Consider the following 21,599-nt stretch of genomic DNA (forward strand, 5'->3'; position numbering starts at 1 on the left):
TCATCGGCGTGGGCTGCGGGGCATGGCCTGTGGTGCTCACACCCCACTTCCCTTTGATCCATTTGGAGCACGACACCCCCTTCTCTTCAGGGTCCTCTGCGGCCCCATCCACTCTTCGCATTCCTGGCTCTTTACCTGGCTACCTCCTGATCGTCCTTAGGGTCCATCGAAGTGGTGTTCTGTGGGGCTCTTCTCCCCACACCCTGTGATTCTGACAGACAGCACCTATGCTGTCTGTTCATCTCGGTTCATTTGTGCTTGGGTGATGCCTCTCCACTCCTCACCCTTGACCACACGTCACTGGAGAACTCTTCTTGCCAGGAACCCAGCTCCTCTCCTGGTGCCTGGCTTCTAGAAGGCCATCAGTAAATGTTTGCTAAGGGATTTAGTGAAAGATTCAGCTGGGGCTGCCAGGCTGAGGTGTGTGCGGTGTTCACTGCGGTGCTTGTGGGATGCCAGGCCTGGGGAGGGGGCTGTTTTGTAGGACCTCTCAAAGGCTTCAGCCCAGGCTTTGTCTTAGCTTGGATATACCTACCCTGTTTTCATGAGGCTCAGGTAAATTCATGCAACCCTTCCCTAGGAATTACAAAATGATTTAGACCGGGAAACAAGCAGTTTGCAAGAGCTGGAAGCTCAGAAACAGGACGCCCAAGACCGCCTGGACGAAATGGACCAGCAGAAGGCCAAGCTCCGAGACATGCTGAGTGACGTCAGGCAGAAGTGCCAGGACGAGACCCAGATGGTGAGTGTCGCCTTCGCCACGTGCCCAGCAGAGTGAGGCGGCGTCTTACAGACTTCCCTGGGCTCACTGTGACTTTGGATCAGGGCTGACATCTGACCGGTTTAATAGAGTAGTTGAACATATCATTTGAGAAGGTGTCTAAGCATTAGTGGCCTGACTGCAGTCTCATCCACCATGTCATACATGTAAGTGTGAACCCGTGTGTGGACACCCCACCCTGGCCCGTGCCCCACAGCATGCCTCTCTCCCCTCCCCTGGTGTCTTTGCTGCTTGTTACAAACCAGGGAGGCTGCAGCCTCAGGAGATTGTAAAACCCTTCCATCTCCCTCTGAGGCCTGTTGTGGGGACGTTTGGCCCTGGGGGACAGATTGTTGTGCTTGGCCCAGGTGTGTAGAAGGGACGCTATAAGGAAGCCAGGCACCTGGCTCTCAGGCTGGTGTCTGCCTCCCTGGGTCAACTTATTTTAAGAACCAGAATTCTTCCTTAAAGTCACGTTTCATCTCGTTTCAGATTTCTTCGCTGAAGACGCAGATCCAGTCTCAGGAGTCCGACCTCAAGTCCCAGGAGGACGACCTGAACCGGGCCAAATCTGAGCTGAGCCGACTGCAGCAGGAGGAGACGCAGCTGGAGCAGAGCATTCAGGCCGGGAAAGTTCAACTGGAAACCATCATCAAGTCCCTGAAATCCACGCAAGATGAGATCAACCAGGTATCCCCGAGGCGGTGGGGCCGGGTCTTCTGGGGTCTCCTGCCTTGTGGCGTGGCTGCCGTGAGCAGAGCTGTCACGGAGGTCTGTGCGACCGGCGGTCCCAGTGGTTGTTTCCTCTGCTCTTGCTCACCTCATTTACTTTAGATTCTTGTCTCGAAAGCCTGGGAGTTAAGTGCTGGAACCCCCAGCATGTGTTCCAGCATCATGTTGACTTTGGCCTGGAGGTGTTGGCTTTGCCTCACTGTCCTCCCACTTCTCCCCGAGTACACATCATTTTGGGGAGTGGGCAGGGGCTGGATGAGGACATTAAGTTAACTCATTTGGACAGAGCTCTGGGTTTGGAAAATGTTCTTGCCAGCCTGGTCCTCACACAAGCGAAGAAGGACACAGTCCCAGACGTGTTCCAGCACCTCTGTGTCCTCATGCCATTCGAAGGCCAGCATGCCGAGATGGCCCCATCTTCTAAGGAACATGGCCCCACATGGGCCCTTGTCCAGACACGCATCCCCGTCCCGTGTGAAGTCCTTAAGGCCTGCCGCCACTGCCTGCCAGCAGGGGGAGGGCTCTTTCCCTGCTCCCCTGTATGAAACAGCCAAAGGCCTCCTTGCTGGCCCTTGGATGTCCTGGCTACACGGTGGGGGTGATTTTGATCTTGGCAACATGAAAATGCATCTTTCTGCTTCCTTTCTTGACCGAATTGATCTCTTTTTTCCTTTTGCCAGTTTACAGGCAAAAGTTGGTCACAAACATGTACCACTCAGGGATTTAATACCGTGAAGTGTCCTTTATTGTTAATCAATATCTGTAGGATTATCTTTAATCTTTTCCTTCCCAGCCTTTAGTGTTTATAAAATACAGATAGGATCCAAGACATGAGTTCACATTAGCGATAGTAATAATGATATTAAAAGTGATATCTGCTGCTTATTAGGACCCACCCTGCCAGATGCTGCGAGAGGTATCTTACCCATCATTTCTAATGCTCTGTTTTGGAGAAGAGGAAGCAGGTTAGGTCACCAGCTTGAGGTCACGCAGTGTGTCTGAGACAGCTGAGATAAAACTGGGGTCTGTGTGACTTCACAGATTGCCTGCCTTCCCCTGGCCTCACATGCCGTCTCCAGGAACAAGGAGGAGCAGATGGGATAATAAAAATCCCATAAAGGAAAATAACTGCCGAGTATCACTTGGAATAGATTGTGAATCTGGGTTTTGTCCAATTTCAGTTCGGTCCGAATCAACAAATGTCTCTTTGAACACTTGCCTCCCTTGGGGCCTGGGGATACAAAAAGGCTGCCTGGGGCAGTCAGAAGGTTTTCGTCTTGGTTTACGAGCAGTCTGGCTTCTCATAAACATGGCAACAGGGATTGTCTACTCCGTAGACGGGTAATTCAGTTACCAGTGTGAATCATCTAGGGTTGGATGTTAGGAGAAAAAAATGCCTTGCCTAATACTTTTTCCCTACCCGACTTGATGCCGGCGATGTCTCTGTTGTACAGGCAAGAAGCAAGCTTTCCCAGCTGCATGAAAGCCACCAGGAAGCCCACAGGAGTCTGGAGCAGTACGACGAGGTGCTGGACGGGGCCCACGGCGCCAGCCTGACCAACCTAGCAGACCTGAGCGAGGGCGTCTCCCTGACAGAGAGGGGCGGCTTTGGAGCCATGGTAAAGGTCGAATAAACGTATTCCAGTCCCGGGATTAGGCCCCACGTTGCGATCAGAGAAGGCCCCGCCCACTGGATCCAGCGCTTGCCAATCTTGAGTCTATCCAAGTGCAGGGTGTTTCTTGTTTTCGCTGCCGCTTTGCGAGTCCCCACCGGCCCTGCAGCCCAGTGTGCGGGGCTACACTCCATCCTGGCATCTGGGACAAAGCCAAGGAGAGGCCGGAATCCTTTGTAAAATCAGTTTTGAAAGACCTCCATCTCCCTGGGCCAACCACCCAAATTTGGAGGGCTTCCCAAACTTAAGCCAAATTGGATCAACTCTCACACGTTGTGAAACCCCACATTCTACTAATTGGGAGGCCAGAGGAGTGTGTGTGTGTGTGTGTGTGTGTGTGTGTGTGTGTGTGTTTTCACAAGGAGCACCTTGAAAATCAACTGCACAGATAAAGATCAAGAAGGACGCCAGCCCCCGCCCCACCGGGTGTTGCTGTGTCACCTATGAATTGGCCTCCTGAAATTTTGGTTACGTTCGAAACTTCTGCACTTTTGCTTCAAACCTCAAGACCCTGGGCGCCCTGGTGGAGGCCCGAGAGGCTGTGGGCCTTTCAGGTTTCTGCAGGCCCTCAGGCTGCTGACATCCTGCAGCTGTTACTTTGTCCTCTGTTCCCGCCGGAGTCCGCTGTCGCAGCCCTGAGCCCTGGCATGTGCCATTTCCAATTTCTCCTGCCTGACGAGAGCGTGTCTGTGCCATCGTGGGAGCCAACAGGACACTTGGGTCTCGGTGGGCTTGTCCTGCTCTGCTCCCAAAGCCTTTCACAGCACGCCCCGCACTGCCAGCTCTCTTCCAGGGCTCCTCCTCCGAGCCCTCCCTCTGCCCCTGGCTCTGTTTGCTGCGTGAATTCCTTCCCCTCCCTGTAATAATTCAGTCTCTCTGTCTCTCTTAATGTGAGACTCAGCTCTTTGTGCTCATTTCTTGACATGTTTCTTTTCTCAGTAGCCAAGTCCTCCGTCCCAGGAATTTATGGGGAAGCGTATGCCTCCTTCCCCCAATCGCTTACAAGACGCTGTTGGTGTTCTCATCTGTCTCCTGTCTCTGGCCATCACTGCCTCCCTCTGCTGTTCACACGTTCCTTTTCCCATGGAGTTGTAAACAAGCGAATTCCATGTCTGCTCAGGGCCCATCGTCAGCTTTACTGTCCATTCATCCTTCCCGAACCGTGTGAACTTCCCGCTTGGCCGTCCGGCAGTCTCGGTGTGTGCGTTCCAGCCCCATCGCCCTGCTCTTGCTCTTCCCACCTGCCACCCGTCCCCTCGCACGGCTTGCGGCTTGCCCCGTTCCACCTTAGTCCGTGCAAAAGCTCGCTCTCAAACCCTTTTGCAAGCTTTGATAAGAATGGTTTCCTTGGATAAAAAGTTGGCAGTGTAGTGGCAGTTTGCACGTGGCCAGGGATTTTTTTTCCCTCCCCCAACAGATTTTTTACCTTTATCTTTATTCCTTTTATAAGCAGGGCAACGTTTACATGATAGTCAATTCATCTTGAAATGTTGACATCAGATCTGTTACACAGAAACTTGCAACCAGTGTCTAAAAGAAAAACTATATTTATCTCGTTGTACAAATACAATTTTTAAAGCACTTTTTGGTTTGTTTCCATTTCTTAATAAACACTTTGAAGAGGGCTTTTTGTTTACTCCTGGACATTTCAAGACTGCTTCGAGGAGAGGGACCTCTCTTAGTTCTCTTTGAGGGGGAGGAAAGTGAGGGCTTTAGTTTCCTGAGAACACTGCAATCCAAGAGGTGCATCTAGAACTTTCTAAGTCTGGGCAGGCCTACTGAGGTTACTAAGTTTAGTGTTAGGCTCACATGGTTGTACTTTGTCCAAGAGAGCAGGATTCTTAAAGCCACATTTAATTCTTGTCTCTCCTCCGCTGATGAGACTACTGGCCTCTTGTCCGTGAAGTCAGCACTCAGCCAACCTGTCTGATAGAGACGAGGACCTAAATCATCCCAGATTCCATCTTGCCGAGAGCTTGCGAAAGATGGGGTTATCTGCAGCATACATCCCCTGGCACACTGGAGCCAGTTTTATTGACTCTCCAGAGCCGATTATTAAATAGGAACTTTGTAAGCTGTTGTTCAACCTGTGGTAACTTGACGTCAGCCTCATGGGAGTATTTACAGCATGGGGATTGGCAGGAGCTAGCGATCAGGGCTGCTTTATTCAGAGAGCTGGTTTACCAGCACACCACTGCTCAGCCCCCATCTAAAGGGAAAGAATATCACAGAATGTCACCTTGATGCCCTTTCAGAGTTACCATGTCTCTTTCCTGAAAGATGCAGAACTTAAGGCTAGTCACCGAGCTCATTGTTCGAGCTGTCTCCCTCTGCCTCGGGGCTTGTCTCCCGCACTGCATCTCCCAGGTTGGCAGGCGCGTCTGTTCTCACTGGTAGGTGGTCAGTGGATGGTGGAGTTTATGGCATCTCTGTGCCAGGGGAAATCTAGTTTTCTGCTCTTTATCTGTCAAATGGAATCTGAGCCACCAGTGGTTACCCTAACCACATGAATCCTGCTGGGGTCTTCTTAGGCTTCTCCTTTGAAGGGGAGGGACTGGTTGCTGCCTCAGACAGTCGCAGACCTGACTTTTCAGTACAGGGGCTTACGACCAGAGTCGCCAGAATCAGTCTCCTCTGCCATTGTCCACTGTTCAATTTGTCAGTCTTCCAAGTGACAACTGAAAACATTTTAAAAAACCAGAACCAAACCAAGCGATTTGTACATCAGTGCCAATTAAAAACTAAGTAGAAGCTTCCATTCCGAGGCCAAGTGGTCCTTCTTAATGCACCCCTCTATCCAGGTCATCGTCTCTCTCTCTGTTCTTCTGGAGCAGTTAGGTTCTTTCCCCTGCGGTACAGAGCGAGCGGTTTATTCTCCACGCCGGCCTTACCGTTCCCTTAGATTAGGACTTCTCCATGGTACTGACCTGTGTCTCAGACCTGGTTGCATGCTGGCTGGTGCATGCATCTCACGCTAGTTAGCGCCGCAGCATCCTTACTGAGTCTGTGCACTGCTGCCAGACATGGTGCTTGCCCGAGAACTGGCTCAGTTTCCCCACCCCGGGAAGCCCTGTGGCTGGAGGCCCTTTCTCAGGTAAGGAACATCCTTTTGGCTTCAGCAGAGGGAAGGGGTGTTGGTTCATCCTTCCAAAACCCATGGCTTCCTCTTAGCCTGGCACCTCTGAGCCCCGTCCTACTCCCGAAGTCAAGCGGCTCAGGGGGGTCAGAGCCTCTTTAGGAATCTTCCTTTGGCACCTTTGACGTCGTTGCCCTGTGACCGTTATCCATGCTTTCACAGAAGCCTCAGCTCTTTAATCATTTGGTTTTGTCAGTTGCAATAGTGGCTGAGTTCGCAGCTCCATGGATGCTGACACATTGCCCAGATTCGGTGAGGATGTTGTGCTTTTTAATATCATAGTGAAACCTTCGTGTTTTCACTGAGGGTGTGTCTTTATTAACCAAAATATCTCAGAATTTCTAACCCAAGTGCATTGTTCCCGCGTATGTTGTGTGCCCCCTCCCCCCAGATCATTTTCCACTATAAAAACTTGCTCTTCAAAAGCAAGGTTTTTTTTTCTTTTGATTTAAATATGCTTGTTTGTTTCTAGAAATAAGTACTTTAAAAAAAATGCAAAGTGCTGTGTATGCTCTAGTAGTTATGTTCTAACTGCATAAGCACTCATTTCCTCTCAGGATGTAAATAGCTTCAGGTTTCTTGATGTGGAAACAGCATTTTTCAAAATGCCCACATAGGTACATACTCTCCGAGAAGGTGGTTGAGGGAGGCACACCTTTGAACGGCCCCTGGCTACCGTTGTTGGGTGGCTTGTTACATTTTCTTTCTGACATTTCCAACATGTGACTTTTTTTTCTGACTCAGTGGTTTAAAAAAATTTTTTTTTTCTAGTTGTGGTAAAATACACATAACGTTTATCATCCGAACCATTTTTTTGAGTACACGGTTCAGTAGTGTTAAGTATATTCATGTTGTGCAGCTAAGCTCAGAGCTTGTTCATACCCGTTAAACATCGGTTCCCCATCCGCCCTCCCCCAGCCCCTGGCAGCCACTGTTCTGCTTTCTGTCTCTTTGAATTTGATAGCTCTGGGGACCTCATATAAGTAGCATCACACAGCATTTGTCTTCTTGTGACCGGCTTCTTTCACTGAGCATAATGTCTTCAACGTTTATCCACGGAACATGTGTCAGAAGTCCCTTCCTTTTTAAGGCTGAGTAGTATTCCATTGTATGTGCAAGCCACATTTTGTTTATTCATTCATCCAGCAGTGGACGCTCGATTGCTCCCACTCAATGATTTTTAAATAAACTTTCATTTTAGAAGACTTACAGAAAAGTTGCAAAGATAGTACAGAGAGTTCCCATCTGCCCCACAGCTAGCTTCCCCATTATTAACACCTCATGCAGTATATTTGCCACAACTAGTGAACCCAGTGTTGACACATTATTATTAACTGAAGGCCATCTTTCTTTGGTGATTTTTTTTTTAACAATCATTTTCTTTTAGGTCACATCACTTAAAGGGGAAATATATGCATTAGGTATAGAATTCTGTACTTTGCTTTAAATATGAAATAATTAAATCCCTGTCGTGTCTCTTCACAAAATTATAGGATGATCCTTTCAAAAATAAAGCCTTGTTATTTAGCAACAACGCCCAGGAATTGCATCCGGATCCTTTCCAGGCAGAAGACCCCTTCAAATCTGACCCATTTAAAGGAGCCGATCCCTTCAAAGGTATCTCGTTTGGCACCCACTTACTTTCTCATCACAAGCCTGTTTGTTTTGTGCCTTTTAGGATTGCCTGGTGACTAGAACAGTTAGGAGATCCCACCCTCTGAAGTGGGAGAGGGAAAGAATTCTTTGAGCGTAGTGGGCCTCTTGAGATTTTCACCTCACCTGGTTAACTAAAGATCTAGGGGTCGGGGGAGAGCTCCAAGCTCACTGAGAGACGCCCACGTTCAAGGGCGGCTTGCTTGGTTGGCCCGGAGACTCTGGGTGCCCAGTTCCCATCCGCCTCGCAGGACTGATAAGATAATCAGATGTAGTAATGATTGTGAAACCACCCAGTAAACAGCAGATGCCCACACAAGTATCTGAAGTCTTACGTGGTGAGTTCACCCAGAGCCACACACAAGCCAAGAGTACCTGAACAGGATTCTACAGACAAGATTTCCTAAGTCTCTCCATTTGTTGCAGAGCAAAACAGTGTTTCCAGGAAGGCTATCTGTAAGTTTCTGAGAAAAATGCCGAGGAAGGGAGCAGGCAGTGGGAGCACTTCCCAGTGTTAGACGTGGAGTGGAAGCCCCTTAGGTCTGAGAGACAGCCGAGCAGCTCCCACCCAGAGTGCAGATTTAGATGGGAGCTCAGCCTCACTCCAGGGCTGCCGTGTGGCCCAGGGAGGTGGTCCCAGGGTCGTGGGATGGGGTGAGGGCTGGGGCCGTGACACGTGGAGGGGAGAGGGTGAGTGCTGGCTTGTCCCACGGCCCCCACTTGTCCCTCGGCCATGCCGAGCGGCGAGCAGCACTCTTCTTTCCACCTCGGCCGTCCTCGCTATGAGAAACCACCTCGGCCAGTGGCCGCCCCTGCTGTCCGTCTTTGCTCTGCCAGGGTCATTTCTACCACAGAGCCGAACGTTCCTCTCTCTTCCAATCCAGGTGACCCGTTCCAGAGTGATCCCTTTGCTGAACAACAGACAGCTTCAACAGGTAAAAAAAAAAAAAAAAAAAAAAAGAAGAAGAAGAAGAAAGAAAAAAGGCCTTTGTTAAAAAGAAAAGTTTTGTGGACTAGCTCTCAGAATATTTCCATGCCTAGTTCAGGTTGAGGGAAATGGAAAAACACCTTCCAGCCTCCCCTGCCAGATCAGTTTCTGAAGGAGCCTCCACCAGCCCTCCTCAGTCACCTGTGCCCACCCGCGTCACCTGTGGCAGCATCAGGGGTCCTGTGTGCCCCCTGCAGGCACTGGCACTTCTGCTCACGCGCACCAGGGGCAGGGTGGAGGAGGCTGGGAGGGACAGCCATCGCACTGTGCAGAAGCCTAGCACCTGTTCCGTCCTGATGGTGATGGCTCCCCCCTCATCCCGTCCCCAGGCCCGCACCCAGAACTCGAGGGGAATGGCCGCCCTCTGGGTATGGTGTTGGGGTCGTGCTGTCTATCTGTTTTTCCCCTTCTATTTTTTTTTTATGGAGGTGAAATTCACACAACACAATTAACAAACTTCACATAACACAAGTTAACCATTTTAAAGTGCACATTTCAGTGGCCTTTAGCCCATTCAGTGTTGTGCAGCCAGCAGCTCTGTTGGCTCCAGAACGTTTTCCTCACCCCAAAAGGAGCCCCGTCTCCATGGGCAATCTCCCCCTTCCCCCTCCCCAGCCCCTGGCAGCCACCACTTTGCTTGCTTTCTTTGTGGATTTACCCACATTGTTTGTTTATATTATTTTTAAAATCAGTGTGATTGAAAGGTATAATTTATACACAACAGAACTCACCAATTTTGAGCGTACAGTTGGATGAGTTTTGACAGATATGTGAGAGAACATTTCCATTATCTCGAAAAGTCCCCTGGTGCTCCCCACTACCCCCAGGTCTCTGGCAACCGCTGACCTGCTTTCTGTCGCTATTTTTACCTTTTCTAGAATTTTATGTAAATGGCACCAGTCAATTGGGTGTTCTTTTATATTTGGGTTCTTTCACTAAACATAATGTTTCTTCATGGGTGTTTTTTCCTTCTCTTTCCAAAACACCTTCTAGATCCTTTCGGAGGGGATCCTTTCAAAGAAAGCGACCCATTCCGTAGCTCTGCCCCTGACGACTTCTTTAAGAAACAGACAAAGAATGACCCATTTACCTCAGACCCATTCACGAAAAACCCTTCCTTACCTTCAAAGGTGAGTGACCCCAGGAAGGCCGTCTTCCCTGTGCTACCCATGTGCGCCCCCTGCATGGGTGAAGGCAGCCCTTCCCATCCCCAGCTCTGTGGACCGGGCCAGGGCCCCCATCACTTGGACTGTGCTCGCTAAGCCTGACGAGTGGGGCTGTGCGAGGCTGGGCAATTCTCCAGGAGCTGGCTTGCAGGCTGAGCCTCTTTACTGGAGAGCGAGGTGACCGTTTCTGCTGGTCCCTGTGGAGGGAGGCTCATCCCATGAAGCGGGGTGTCACAGCCAGCAGTCCGTGAACCCAGGTCAGGGCAGACTGTGTCTTTTATTATAAAAGTTCCCTTTTTTTCTCTAGTGATAATCATTGTCTTTTCATTCATCTTAAGTGTGTTTGCCTTTATCTCTGTAAGAACAGTTAGTGCTGCTTTAAAGTCATCCTCATCTGAGAATTCCCAGTGTGTGGGTCATCTGGAGATTGACTCCACTGGTTGTCTTTTCCCTTGAGAACCACAGTTTTCTGGTTCTCTGTGTGTTGAATAACGTAGAAATGTATTCTGTGTGCCGTGAGTGCTCTGTTGTGGAGACTGGGTTCTGCTGCATTCCTCCAGAGAGTGTGGATGGTTTTGTTTCAGCAGAAAGCTGACTTAGTGAGACTCGCACTGTGGACTCCCTCTCTCTGTCACCTAGCTGTAGGCTGCTCTGAGGGAGCCCGCCCACACCCAGTGCAGGGGTCAGCCTGAGACTTGGGCAGAGCGTATCGTGGAATTTGGGGCTCCCATGCCTCTCCTTTCCAGATCCCACATCCCTTTCTCATGCCTGTGGTTGTCCTGGGGCTTCCTCCTCTGAGCTGCAGTCCAGAGAGACAATGAGTTCTCTACTGGAGTTGTAACCTCCCAATACTCTCAGACTACAGCTGTCAAAATGGAAAGCTCAACCTTGTACCGGTTTTTCTGCCAACTTTCTGTTCTCTCCCAAAGTCTTCCCACTTTGGTTCACTTCCTGAGTCTTCAGGTGGTTGCTTTTTTGGAGTTGGGTATCCAGAATGTTGATAGGTGTTACCTGCAGAAGGGGTTGGTCTGTTGGGATTTTGCTGTCGTTTAAATCGTCTCATCCTCCCCACCATGCCTGGGTGGCACATACGGTGTGTGTAAATGTCAGGTTTGTGGTTGAATGAATGGATGGTAGACAAAGAAACTGCTTTTCACTCTCTCCTTTCTTCTTTCACTCAGCTTGACCCCTTTGAATCCAGTGACCCTTTCTCATCCTCCAGTGTCTCCTCAAAAGGATCAGGTGAGCTTGATGGCTTATTTCCTTTCTCACTCTCCCTCAGGCAGTGGGAGGGGAGGGCCCACTCACTTCCAAGGCTGGTGTGTTCTCAGTGTTGATGTCATTAGGAAGCGGCACCCAGATCTCACCTGAGGCCATGCAGCCAGAGCCAGTCCCCGCTGGCTGCTCGTCTTCCCAAGCAAAAGCTGGCATCATTCTGGAAAGGAAGCGTGGCAGCAGTAGGGATTAAGTCGGTACAAACACCAGTGTGTTAGTTACTGTTTGCTCATTCCTCCTAATGAATCTTCAGTTTATACCTTTGGATATTTTTTCCTGAAAGAATCCAGGGTTCTAAGGCCTGTGCTGTGGCCGCTGTGTTTGAGGGAAACTTCGCTCACATTATAAAGCTCTTAGGTGAGCTCTCGAGCCTTTAAGGGAGAGGAGTGTTTGCGGACTCCTCCTTGCTTTTGGGAACGGGCCCCACTTGGTACTGCCGTCTCACCGAGCATCTTGCGCTTTAGTTACAGAGCTCAATTTCACGGATGAGCTCATGGGTTACTCCTGGCAGATCGCCCCACCCACCAAAGGAGAAAGCTCCACCTGCAGATGACCTCCCCGCATAAATCCTGTGGGTGGCAGGTTGCCTCCCTCTCAACCTCCCCTCCTGATTCAGTGGACAGTAGGCTCTGCTTCTTCAGGGTCCCTGTCACTCCTTTGGTGACTGTGAACATTGCTGGCTTGCAGCACAGAGTCCCTCTGGCTCTCCCTGAGCCAGCTGTTGTGGCCACAAACTGTCTGGCTGAGCGGCACCGACCGCAAGTCGGAGTGGGCGGGGGCAGGGGGCTTTGTTGAGGGCCTGCACCCAGATTCCCAACCCTGGCGAACAACCATGACCTCCATGGATGTCCTGAGAGGTGACGCTTTCCCTTGACCCCAGGCGGCGTGTTCGGCGAACGCCCTGTAACTCTCCTCTGTTGGTGTTGCTTGCAGGTCCCTTTGGAACCTTAGATCCCTTCGGAAGTGGGTCCTTCAATAGTGCTGAGGGCTTTGCCGACTTCAGCCAGATGTCCAAGGTAAAGCGCCCCCCACAGAGCCCCCCATGCCTCTGCCAGTGTCCTTGTGCCTCTTGTCATGGTCTTGTTATGGGCTGCCAGGCGTGATTGTTTAATGCCACGTATGTATTTCCTCGGCACCTGTCGGACTCTGAAATGCATCCCCCTGTGAGGTCGTGGGTCAGCAGACAGGGTCTAGAAAGTGCCCGTGGCTGTACTGGACCCCTGTCCCTTCCTCCTTATGGATCTGCCAGAGCCCTGTGTCCCCCGCCAAGGCACAAGCACTGTACGCTCCCCCTGCTGCCACTGCTGTGTGAGGGCCACCAGGCCACAGGTGATGATGTGGTCTCTGTGGCTGAACAAACTCGAGAAGGTGTGGGGCACAGAGGGCAAGGCCTGGTGTGGGGTCCGCTGAGGCCGAAACCTAGGGCCACAGCCCAGAAGGCGGGAGGTGTCTGGAGCTGCCCACGGACAGAACCCGGGAAGGGCATGGAAAGCGAGGGGTATGCTCAGCGAGTAAACATGCAGGTGAAAAGTGAGCTGTGTCACCCTTGGATGGGCCGGACGGTACCTGCTGGGCCATAGTTATACGCACTGACCGGAGACCCAGCCCCACGGATGGTGTCGGAGCTCTGTTGAGAGGGGCTTGCGGGTGTGGCTAGAAAAGTCGGTCGGTCGATAACATCCAAAATGGACAAATCAAGAAGTAACAGTGGAAGCCCATGACTTCGAGGTAAATTCCAGAAGGAACTGCTAAGAAGCATGTTGAAACTTGTCGAAAATGTCGGTTTTGGTGAGAGAGAAAGGGCTGAGGGTCTGCTGTTCTTGGTTCTATCCTTTAGCCTCCCTTAGTTTTGACTGTGAACGTGTCTCTTTGACAAGAGTTAAGGGAGGCAGTGTTAGGTGTGCGCGTCTTGGCCTCAGACCTCAGCCCCAGCCCCTGTGTTTGCTCCACTCCTTCTCGGCGGCTGAGGGTGGGGTCCCTCACAGGTAAAGAGCCACATGCCGCACAGCCTGTGGCCATGGGGCCACCAAGCCCTGCGTCCTTTGTTCATTTCACCCATCTTTCCCAGCCACCTACTCCAGCTCAGGTGCCATGGGCACTGGAGGGGGGCAGCCATGTGCAGATATAGTTCCTGTCCCCAGTCTTGCACCCCAGCTGGGGAAGGCTCACGAGCCAGGTGGTGGTGAGAGGGCTGGGGAGGGAACCCCGGAGTGTGTGGGAGCGGGCCTGCAGCGGGGAGCCCCATGCCTGCTGCACCGCCCACCCCGCGTGCTGACTCCTCGGGGGGTCCTGCCCTCTTCCTCCTCATTCACTCAGCCTGGCGGGTGCCCAACTGTCTGGCCGTTGAGTGCTGTGTGCTGTGCGCTATGGTTAGTGAAGTGTGATTGTGGTGCTTCCAAGAAACATCGGAGATTCTGTTTAGGTTTTCAGAGAAGCACATGAACATCAACTGTCGAGGAAGCAAATCGGCTTCTGGCCGGAGGCAGAGCATCTGTTTGCCTTGGCTGCCACTGGAGGGAGCCCAGAGGTGCTGGGTTGCCGCCTCTCTCCTTCCAGTGCCTGGAGGGAAACTGTGACATCGTCTGGGATCGGCCAGAAGGCACCAAGGCCTGAGAGTTGCCCTCACGTTTGCCTGTCACTTAGTGGCTGTTACCCAGACTCCTTGAGTGGAGCTGTGTGCCCACAGCTTCTGTCCCTGCTTGGGCGGCGGGAAACCAGCTCCTGAAATCAGGAAACTTCTGCCACACGGTGGCAGCAATCCCCAGGGAAGGGTTTATGTGGTCTCTTCTAGCTGTCACAAGTGGAGTGAGAGCTAGCAGTGGCCCTAGCCAGGACAAGGATGAGGGCATGAACAAGACCCTCTGTTCCAAGAAGCGTCTGACTCGAGGCTGCATGGCCTCAGAGGGTGACAGTGGGGTGGCCCGCTGGCAGGGCCCCTGGTGGAGGGAACAGCTGCTCTCCCTCCTCCAGGCGGTGCCTGTGTTTCCCGTGGCTGCAGAGACTCCCCAGAACCGGCAGTTCCAAGCCTGGCCCTTCCCTCTTTCTGCCCGATCTGAAGTTGCGTTTTCCCTTTTCTGACTCTGCTTTCCATCTCCTTGTTTTCTCGTGTCCCCCATCAGGCTGCATACACGTGCACTTGTGACTGCAGAGCCAGTGCCCCTTCCTGTTCGCGGCGCTGGGCAGGATGGAGCTGGATGGGGCTGTGGAAAATTTGTCTCCTGTCCCCCACTGTTTTGTTTTCACAATCCCGTCAGCTCCTGATCTCATGCCACTGGCCCAGCTGAATATAGGGCTCTAACCTTGCAGGTCTCTGTTTTTCCCTTTGGGTTCCCTTTCTGTTTTTCAAGAATAACATCATGTGTATAAATAAAATGCTGAAGGAAATGAAAGTAAAGTGGCAAGAAGGTGTTTTGGTTTTTTTTTTTTTTTTTTTGGGTTGTTTTTTTTTTTGACTTCTTGGTTTTGTGTGTGTGTTTTTACACCGCTATCTTTTCTCCACCTGAGTAGGGTGAGGAGGCAACGCACACTGGCGATGCATGCTGGCACCCTGCCCTCTCCTACCTTCACCCGAAATTGGAGTGACCTCCCTCTGCTTGGCAGTGCTGAAGCAAAGTGTCAGCCAGCCAGCTGACTCCAGTAGATTCCTTTGGGAGGTTCTTTGGACTTACACTCTTCGTTGAGGTCCCCCCATACCCGAGGAGATTTTTCTAGACAGGATCAAGCCTACATTACCTTGCTTTAAGAACACATTCCCCAAAACAGATTTCAGAGAGCACCTGACAACAAAAACAAGACTCCAACTTAATTATTTCACCCCTCCCATCCTGAAAAAAAGCACCTATGAAATACTTGACTGGTTGTCAGTCCATTTTCAGTTGTTTTCCAACCCTGCATTCCTATTTAGGGCTGTTTTTATTTGCTTATTTTTTAAATTCGGAGTCGTTTGCTTTAAACCAATTCTTTAAACTGTGAACCTCTTAGAGCTGCTTTTCATATAGTAGCTTTTTTTTTTTTTTTTTAGCACACTTCACTCTAGCCCAGCCAGAGAGCCCCTACTGGCTTTACTGAAACCCTTCTAAAAATAGCAACTTTCCCTGAAGCCACAGCCTGAATAGGATCCAGTCAGGTCCCAAAGGAGGCTTCTTGGGAAACTTGAAGTCATGAAAACTAGAATTCGGAAATGATGCCGGCTTTTTGGTGTTAGAAGTGATATAATTCCCTGCTGTGGGCGAACAGGCGTTTACGGCTGGAACCCTTTCACCTTGGAGCGGGCCCACGGGCGCACTGGCTTTAGACAGAAGAGGGGGCGGAGAGTGGGCTTGGCTGGTGGTGTCCCCAGCCAGCCAGGAGGATCACTGCAGCTCACACTCCAGGGTGCAGTGCGTGGGCTGGGTGGACGAGGGCCCCATGTGCCTCGCAACTCTGCGGGAGGGGACGGCATGTCCGGAGGGCTCTGGGTGTCCCTCTGTGCCCCTTCCCCAGAGCTGGTGCACACCCAGCACCCAAGACAAGAACTAGGGTCCCCGTGGGGGCCTTGGGGGCCTGTCACATCACCACTCTGATGAGAAGTTTGGTTTGCTTCCTGCCTGCCTGTCTGTCTCAGGTCATGGTGCGAGTGGAGCGAGCCCTAGACCCAGCGTGTGTCCTGCGGACAGCAGAAGCAGAGGCTCCAGTGTTCCCTCCCTCTCCATCTCTTTAAGCCCCCACTCGGTCTTCTTTCCCAAACAAGACCTTAACTCACCTATTTTAAAGCTAAGCTGAGGTCAACACTGCACCTTGTCTCCTGTGCTGCCTCCTTCTAGGAACGGCTCTATGGGTGATGGGAGGCAGCAAAAATCAAGCGTCGGTGGCTGATGGGCGTTTGCAGATTCTTGCGGGCATCCAGGAGAATTCTAGTACATCCTTGACAAACTAATAATCATGCCGTCTCTGTCGGATGCTGTCTCGGCGCCAGCTGGAGCGATTTACGCGTTACCTTTTGCCTTCCTGCCACCGCCCTATGAGCCGGGGCCTGTCATTACTGTCATCTGATAGATGAAGAAACTGAGACACGGAGCCGGGCCTCCAAATCCCACCCTGGCCCCCATGCTCTGCAGCAGACGTTCTGGAAACTTGAGTGACAGGTTTTGCAGACTCCCTGACGTTTGTCCCTTAAAGGATAAGTGTCACAGAGCCTGGGAAAGGGGAGCAGCAGCCATGCAGGGAGGTTCCTCCCTGCTTGGTCACAGCCTCAGCAGTCCTTCTTGCTCAGAGTGTCCTGGCAGGCCCAGGCAGTCTTGGCAGGGAAACGAGCCTTCCCCACTGGACCCCATCTTCCCCTGGGTCTGCTGCCCTGCTCTGACTCTTGCCTGTATCTGCGCATGTCTCCCTCCTCGGCATGAGGACAATCCCCAGACCTACGGTGAAGGGCAAGCCGACAGCTGGCGAAGGCAGGTCCTAGGAGCTCTGGCCTAGGAGGCAGATGGTGCAGAGTCTTGCCCTGACTGCCCCAGTGAGGTGCTGTGTGACTAGCAGGCTGCACCTCCTCTCCATGCCTCAGTTTCCCTGCATATAAAATGGAAGTGGTGACAGTAGGGCTCTGTCCCAAGGCCGTTGGAAAGATATGGGTGAGAAGGTCACAGAGCCAGTATCTCCTATCCTCGCGGCCCCAGAGGGTTGGGGGAGGAATCTGGGCACCCAGGGGGCTTGGCCGACTGTGCAGCAGCCCCTCCCCCTCCCTATGGGCTGGTCGCCTCTCCCACCTGAGACTAGTGGCTGTTACTGGGCACCAGGGGCAGCGGTGGCCTCAGCCCCATCCCCATCCCTGTGCCCATGATCCTAGAGGGAAAGGAGCATGACTGGCGTCAGCCCTTCTCCCCACTTCTCCAGATTACCTAAGAAGGCCCCATGAGTGTGCTGTTGTATTCCTGCTGTGTTTTCTGGCCCTTTGCCCTCCCCACTGGGGAGAGAAGTGCAAGCTCGCCTCCTCGTGGCCCCACCATCCCTGCTGCGCACAGCTGGCCCTGCCCACTGCACATTTTCTTTCCCTTGCTTTTGGAGGAACGTGTTAGCGTTTTCACCCCCAGGTCCACCTGTCCCACTTACGTGTCTGATAGCTATGAATCTCCTTGCTCTGCTTTTTCTGGTTATTTTCTGTGTTAATAAAAGTGGTCCCCTACCCCTGTAGACCGTGATCTCCCTTTGGGATGCAGCTGGTACATCTGCGCTTACCCGGTGGTCAGTGGGGGTTTGCTACGCTGCTGCTCCAGGTTGGGTGCACGTGTAGACAAGTCCCTGCCCGCCACAGGCTCAGCTGGCAGGTGTGCACCCCGTCACCAGCACTTGCCCTTCAGGCCACCCAGTTAGGCAGGAAGGGCCTGGGTACCTGTCACTGTGGCATGGTGACACATGTCCTGTCTGTTCTTACTAGGACAGCTGAGCAAGCAGTTAGTAGCAAGGGTGTCAGGGAGAGCTCTGGGGATGGCAGTGGGGTCCAGCCAGGCTCTGAGGAAGAGGAGGGGCTTGAGGTGGATGGGGTGGGTTGAGCCCCCATGAGAGACTCTGTGTGTACGGGGGCCTAGGGATGGGGCACAGGGGGCTCCAGGCACCAGGGAATTGCCAAGGGGACTGGGGCAACTGCACGGATGAGGCCAGAAAATTGGGCAGCAGAGGGCCATGAGGAAGGCCCTGCGTGCCTAGAAGAGCGCTTGGAGGCTACCTGCCTACCCGTCTCCCTCAGTCCCTGTCCACCTGTCCTCTCTCCCCACCCATCTGCCTGCCCACCCCCCACCTATCCAGGCATCTGTCTGTTGCTGATGTGATATGATCTGATTTGGGTTTGAGATGGTAAATGTGGGGGTGGGTGGGACCAGGGGTGGAAGAGGCTGGTGGAGGGTCCAGGCCAGAGGTGACAGAGCCCAATGGAGGCAGCTGTGGCTGTGCCCATGGGCGGAAGTGGGCTCTGACCTGAGTCGCTGGATGGGCAGCCCGGGGTCACAGAGATGGTCTGGTGCGGTTCCAACCCAGCGCCTGGAGCTGACTGAAGAGGGAGAGGGTGGGGCACACTTCTGAAGCATGAGCAGGAAGCCCAGGGGACTCTGGGGTCCGGAAAGATCCAATGTCCCCATGTGGGTGGCAGGGAACACCCGTCCTGTACATAAGCTCATAGAGGTACCTAGCTGCTCTCGCCTGCTCTGTGTGCTTGCTGGCTGCCCCTCACAGGCCGGAGGGCCCCGGCTGTTGAGGGTGGAGGAAGGCAGGGGGCTTGTGAGAGACCCTGGGTCCAAGTAGGGGCCTCACTGCGTAGCCCGGAGGGCTCGGTGGACATCCACTGCCTCCGTGTTAACAATTATTTCTGCCTCTCTTTCGTGTCCTCTCTTACAGCCCCCAACTTCTGGCCCTTTCACCTCCTCCTTTGGAGGGGCAGGATTCTCAGATGACCCCTTTAAAAGTAAACAGGATACTCCTGCTCTGCCTCCGAAGAAACCTGCTCCTCCGCGGCCCAAACCGCCCAGCGGTCAGTACCCTTCCTTCTCTCACAGCCGCCCGCCCACCGTCGCAGGCTGGCGGGGGGACTGAGGGCCCCTCCCGCACCGGTTGGGAGAAGAGGAGGTGCTGCGTGGTCTGCACTCGGAGCAGGAGGGTCTCCCCTCCGCCCCGTCACCTGGGTCCGCACACTGTGTGCCTGGGAGAGCCCCCAACCCCCATCCTCACCCGCCCTGGGGGCCCCTTGGCCCTGGCCTCTACGCGGGGCTCCAGGGTGGTTCCCGGAAAGCCAGGGGCTCAGCCCTCCTCGCTGCCCAGCCAGGGGAGCTGCAGCATGGCCCCTGGCCCAGTGTGTAGGCGTTGACTTAGGGAGGGCCCAGGGGTGGGGACAGCAGTGGCAGTGGCCACCCTCTTTATCCAGTGCCTCCAAGCTGGTTAAGGACTTGGGGTGGAGGTGGGGGTCTTCCTGGGCCATGTTTGACGTGAGAGGAGGCAGGTGGCTCTGCACAAGGGGTTTCCTGCAGCCCCTCCCTCTCCCAGCTGTGGTGGTTTCTCTCGGGAGAGAGCCCGGCGTATCCCCCAGAGGAGCGATGTGATGGCTATAGGCTGACAGGCAAGGTTACCAGACTCAAGCAGAAAGCTATTGGCAGAGGGATTCTCTGCACTTCCCCAGACCATTTACCCCACTTCATCGTTTGCTCTGGTCTCCAGGTAGTCATCTGCATTGTCCCTAGACTGTGGGAGAACACGTGCTCCCTCAGTTGTGCCTTCTCTTCCACAGCATCCTCTTGCCGCCCTTTCTGTGGGAGGGAGGGTGGGCGGTGCTCTGGCTCAGTCTGCCCCAGGGGCTCTGCTGGGCGGCCTGTCGTCCGTGCAGACCCCCGACCTGGCGAGTGACCAGTGGTCATCAGTTCAAGTCTGGCCAGCCTTCAGCAGGGACAGCGGGGAAGCTATTTAAAAACGCTGCCTCTCCCCTCCTGTCACCTGGGCTGGCCAGGGCTTTCTCGGGTGGACGGGGACTCCACCCGCAGTGCGCAGTTTGGCCTCCCTGTGGATAAGTCATGGGAGAAAGCATGACCAATCGCCTGGGCGAATTCATAGCAGATTTTCTGTGAACTGTGAGCAGAAACAGATGCATAAGATCACTTCTTAAGCCTCACATCAAAGGGATTTACCATAAAACGGGGGAGGAAAGCAGAAACAACAAAGGAATTCCCTTGTGTCTGCGAGAGGCCACTTGTAATGTAGACGGAGGTGGTGGCCCTTGGAGACCCTTGGCAGTCTCCTGATGGAACAGCATTGGGTCCTGTGGTCACACGCTACACACATGCACGTGCTCTCACACGGTGCTGGCAAGTACCTGCATGCGCGCCGCACACGTGAACGCGTGCACACGCCGAGCAGCGAGGCATCTGTTGGTCCTCGAGGAGGAGCTTTTCCGCTCACAGGCCAGGGCAGAGCTTCCTTCTCTGGGTTTCGTGGAAACGCTTACTCGGCTTCCTCCCCTTCCCTGAACCAGTGCTGGGTGCTTTTGAACTCACCCTCGGTCGTCACCTCCCCTGTAGCTCCCTCTGCGAGCCTCCCCACCTTCCCTGGGCTAATGCTGTGGACTTAGAAAGCAGAGTCTGCTGGAGGCTCGGCTGACCTTGGAGCTGGCTTCAGGGCTCGGTTTTTCAGAGAGCTGTCTATGTTTGAGGATGTTTGGGCCTGTGTCCTGGGGGTCTCAGGCTGCCTTTGTGCATGGCTCCGGGCTGCCGCACCCTTGCTCTGCCATGGCCAGCAAGGCACCAGGTGCCCTGAATACCCCCTTCACATCATGATCTGCATGTGCATGACTGTCACCTTGCCAGATTCTGGCAAGACCCGAAAGCCAGACAAGATAGGCACCGCAATGCCCTCTTAACTGGAATTGGAAAGGGAAGTGCGAGAGGTCTCGTGGGTGCCCCAGGTCACACAGCAGGCTGGCAGCAGGGCCATCCCTGGACCCAGTGACCACCGCCTGTCCCAGCCCTCCCACCCCCGTAGACAGCTGTAATGAGAATCAAGCTGTGGGTTTGGGTGCTCTGGAAAACAGTCAACCGGTGTGCAGTGTTTAATCTGTGAGTGGCTAGGATGTACCCACATAGAGGCCTCACTGTCTCTCATCTGATTCTCTTGCCTAGAAGCAATGGCTGAACAGGAAAGCCCTGCGCTGTACACACTGCTGGGTGGTAGGTACATGCTGTGTGACGGTTGCCGTTGGAGCCCTTCCAGTGGTGTTTCTGCTGTAATTTCATACTAACCTCTAACAACCTGGAAACTGCTGGCCGTGCCGATGCACCTACGAAGGTCACCTGGCCCAGCAGTTGACATTTAACAAGGCGGATTTGAGGGGGAAGCATTTGGCTTTTTGAGGGATGCAAAGGAGGGTGTCCGCCCCACGCTGCTTCCCTGATGAAGGGAATTGGGGCCCAGCTGTGCGCACTGCCCTTTTCTCCCCAGCCACGCCGCTTAAACCGGAGCAGCCTGGTGGTTATCTGGTTGTTAGCAAGACACGTCGGCAGATGAGTGTTGGAGGAGGTCCCGCTCAAACGTTTGTTTATAAAGCATGAGGCATGGCTCTTGTTTTCTTGGCTGCTGAAGATGGGAAGCAACCAAGAGGCCGTCCAAGTGTCCTTGTTATCATTTCTGTAAGAAAACGAGGTCCAGCGGTTTGAAAGTGAGGGAAGGCAATTTGCTTTTCTGTGCTTCTTGCTGACCCAGCCTTTTCCGG

The 21,599-nt window shown here is 53.2% G+C and overlaps 1 protein-coding gene across 10 annotated transcripts in view; it reads left to right on the forward strand.

The window, feature by feature from the left end:
- The window catches only part of EPS15L1 (epidermal growth factor receptor pathway substrate 15 like 1), an 82,889-nt gene that overhangs the window by 42,828 nt on the left and 18,462 nt on the right, over nucleotides 1-21,599 (forward strand). For 3 of the 10 annotated variants that reach the window (XM_072947455.1, XM_072947453.1, XM_072947456.1), the window contains 10 exons: nucleotides 581-742; nucleotides 1,253-1,450; nucleotides 2,947-3,111; nucleotides 7,795-7,918; nucleotides 8,839-8,889; nucleotides 9,936-10,072; nucleotides 11,290-11,350; nucleotides 12,317-12,399; nucleotides 18,746-18,878; nucleotides 21,010-21,057. In XM_072947455.1, coding sequence (XP_072803556.1) covers nucleotides 581-742; nucleotides 1,253-1,450; nucleotides 2,947-3,111; nucleotides 7,795-7,918; nucleotides 8,839-8,889; nucleotides 9,936-10,072; nucleotides 11,290-11,350; nucleotides 12,317-12,399; nucleotides 18,746-18,878; nucleotides 21,010-21,057 — 1,162 coding nt within the window. Of the gene's footprint in view, nucleotides 1-580; nucleotides 743-1,252; nucleotides 1,451-2,946; nucleotides 3,112-7,794; nucleotides 7,919-8,838; nucleotides 8,890-9,935; nucleotides 10,073-11,289; nucleotides 11,351-12,316; nucleotides 12,400-14,502; nucleotides 14,756-18,745; nucleotides 18,879-21,009; nucleotides 21,058-21,599 lie in introns of those variants that run through there. The other 7 variants (XM_072947454.1, XM_072947457.1, XM_072947461.1 and 4 more) reach the window with 3 other exon arrangements.

The sequence above is a fragment of the Vicugna pacos genome, chromosome 22 (genome assembly GCF_048564905.1).
Source record: "Vicugna pacos chromosome 22, VicPac4, whole genome shotgun sequence".
NCBI lineage: Eukaryota > Metazoa > Chordata > Mammalia > Artiodactyla > Camelidae > Vicugna > Vicugna pacos.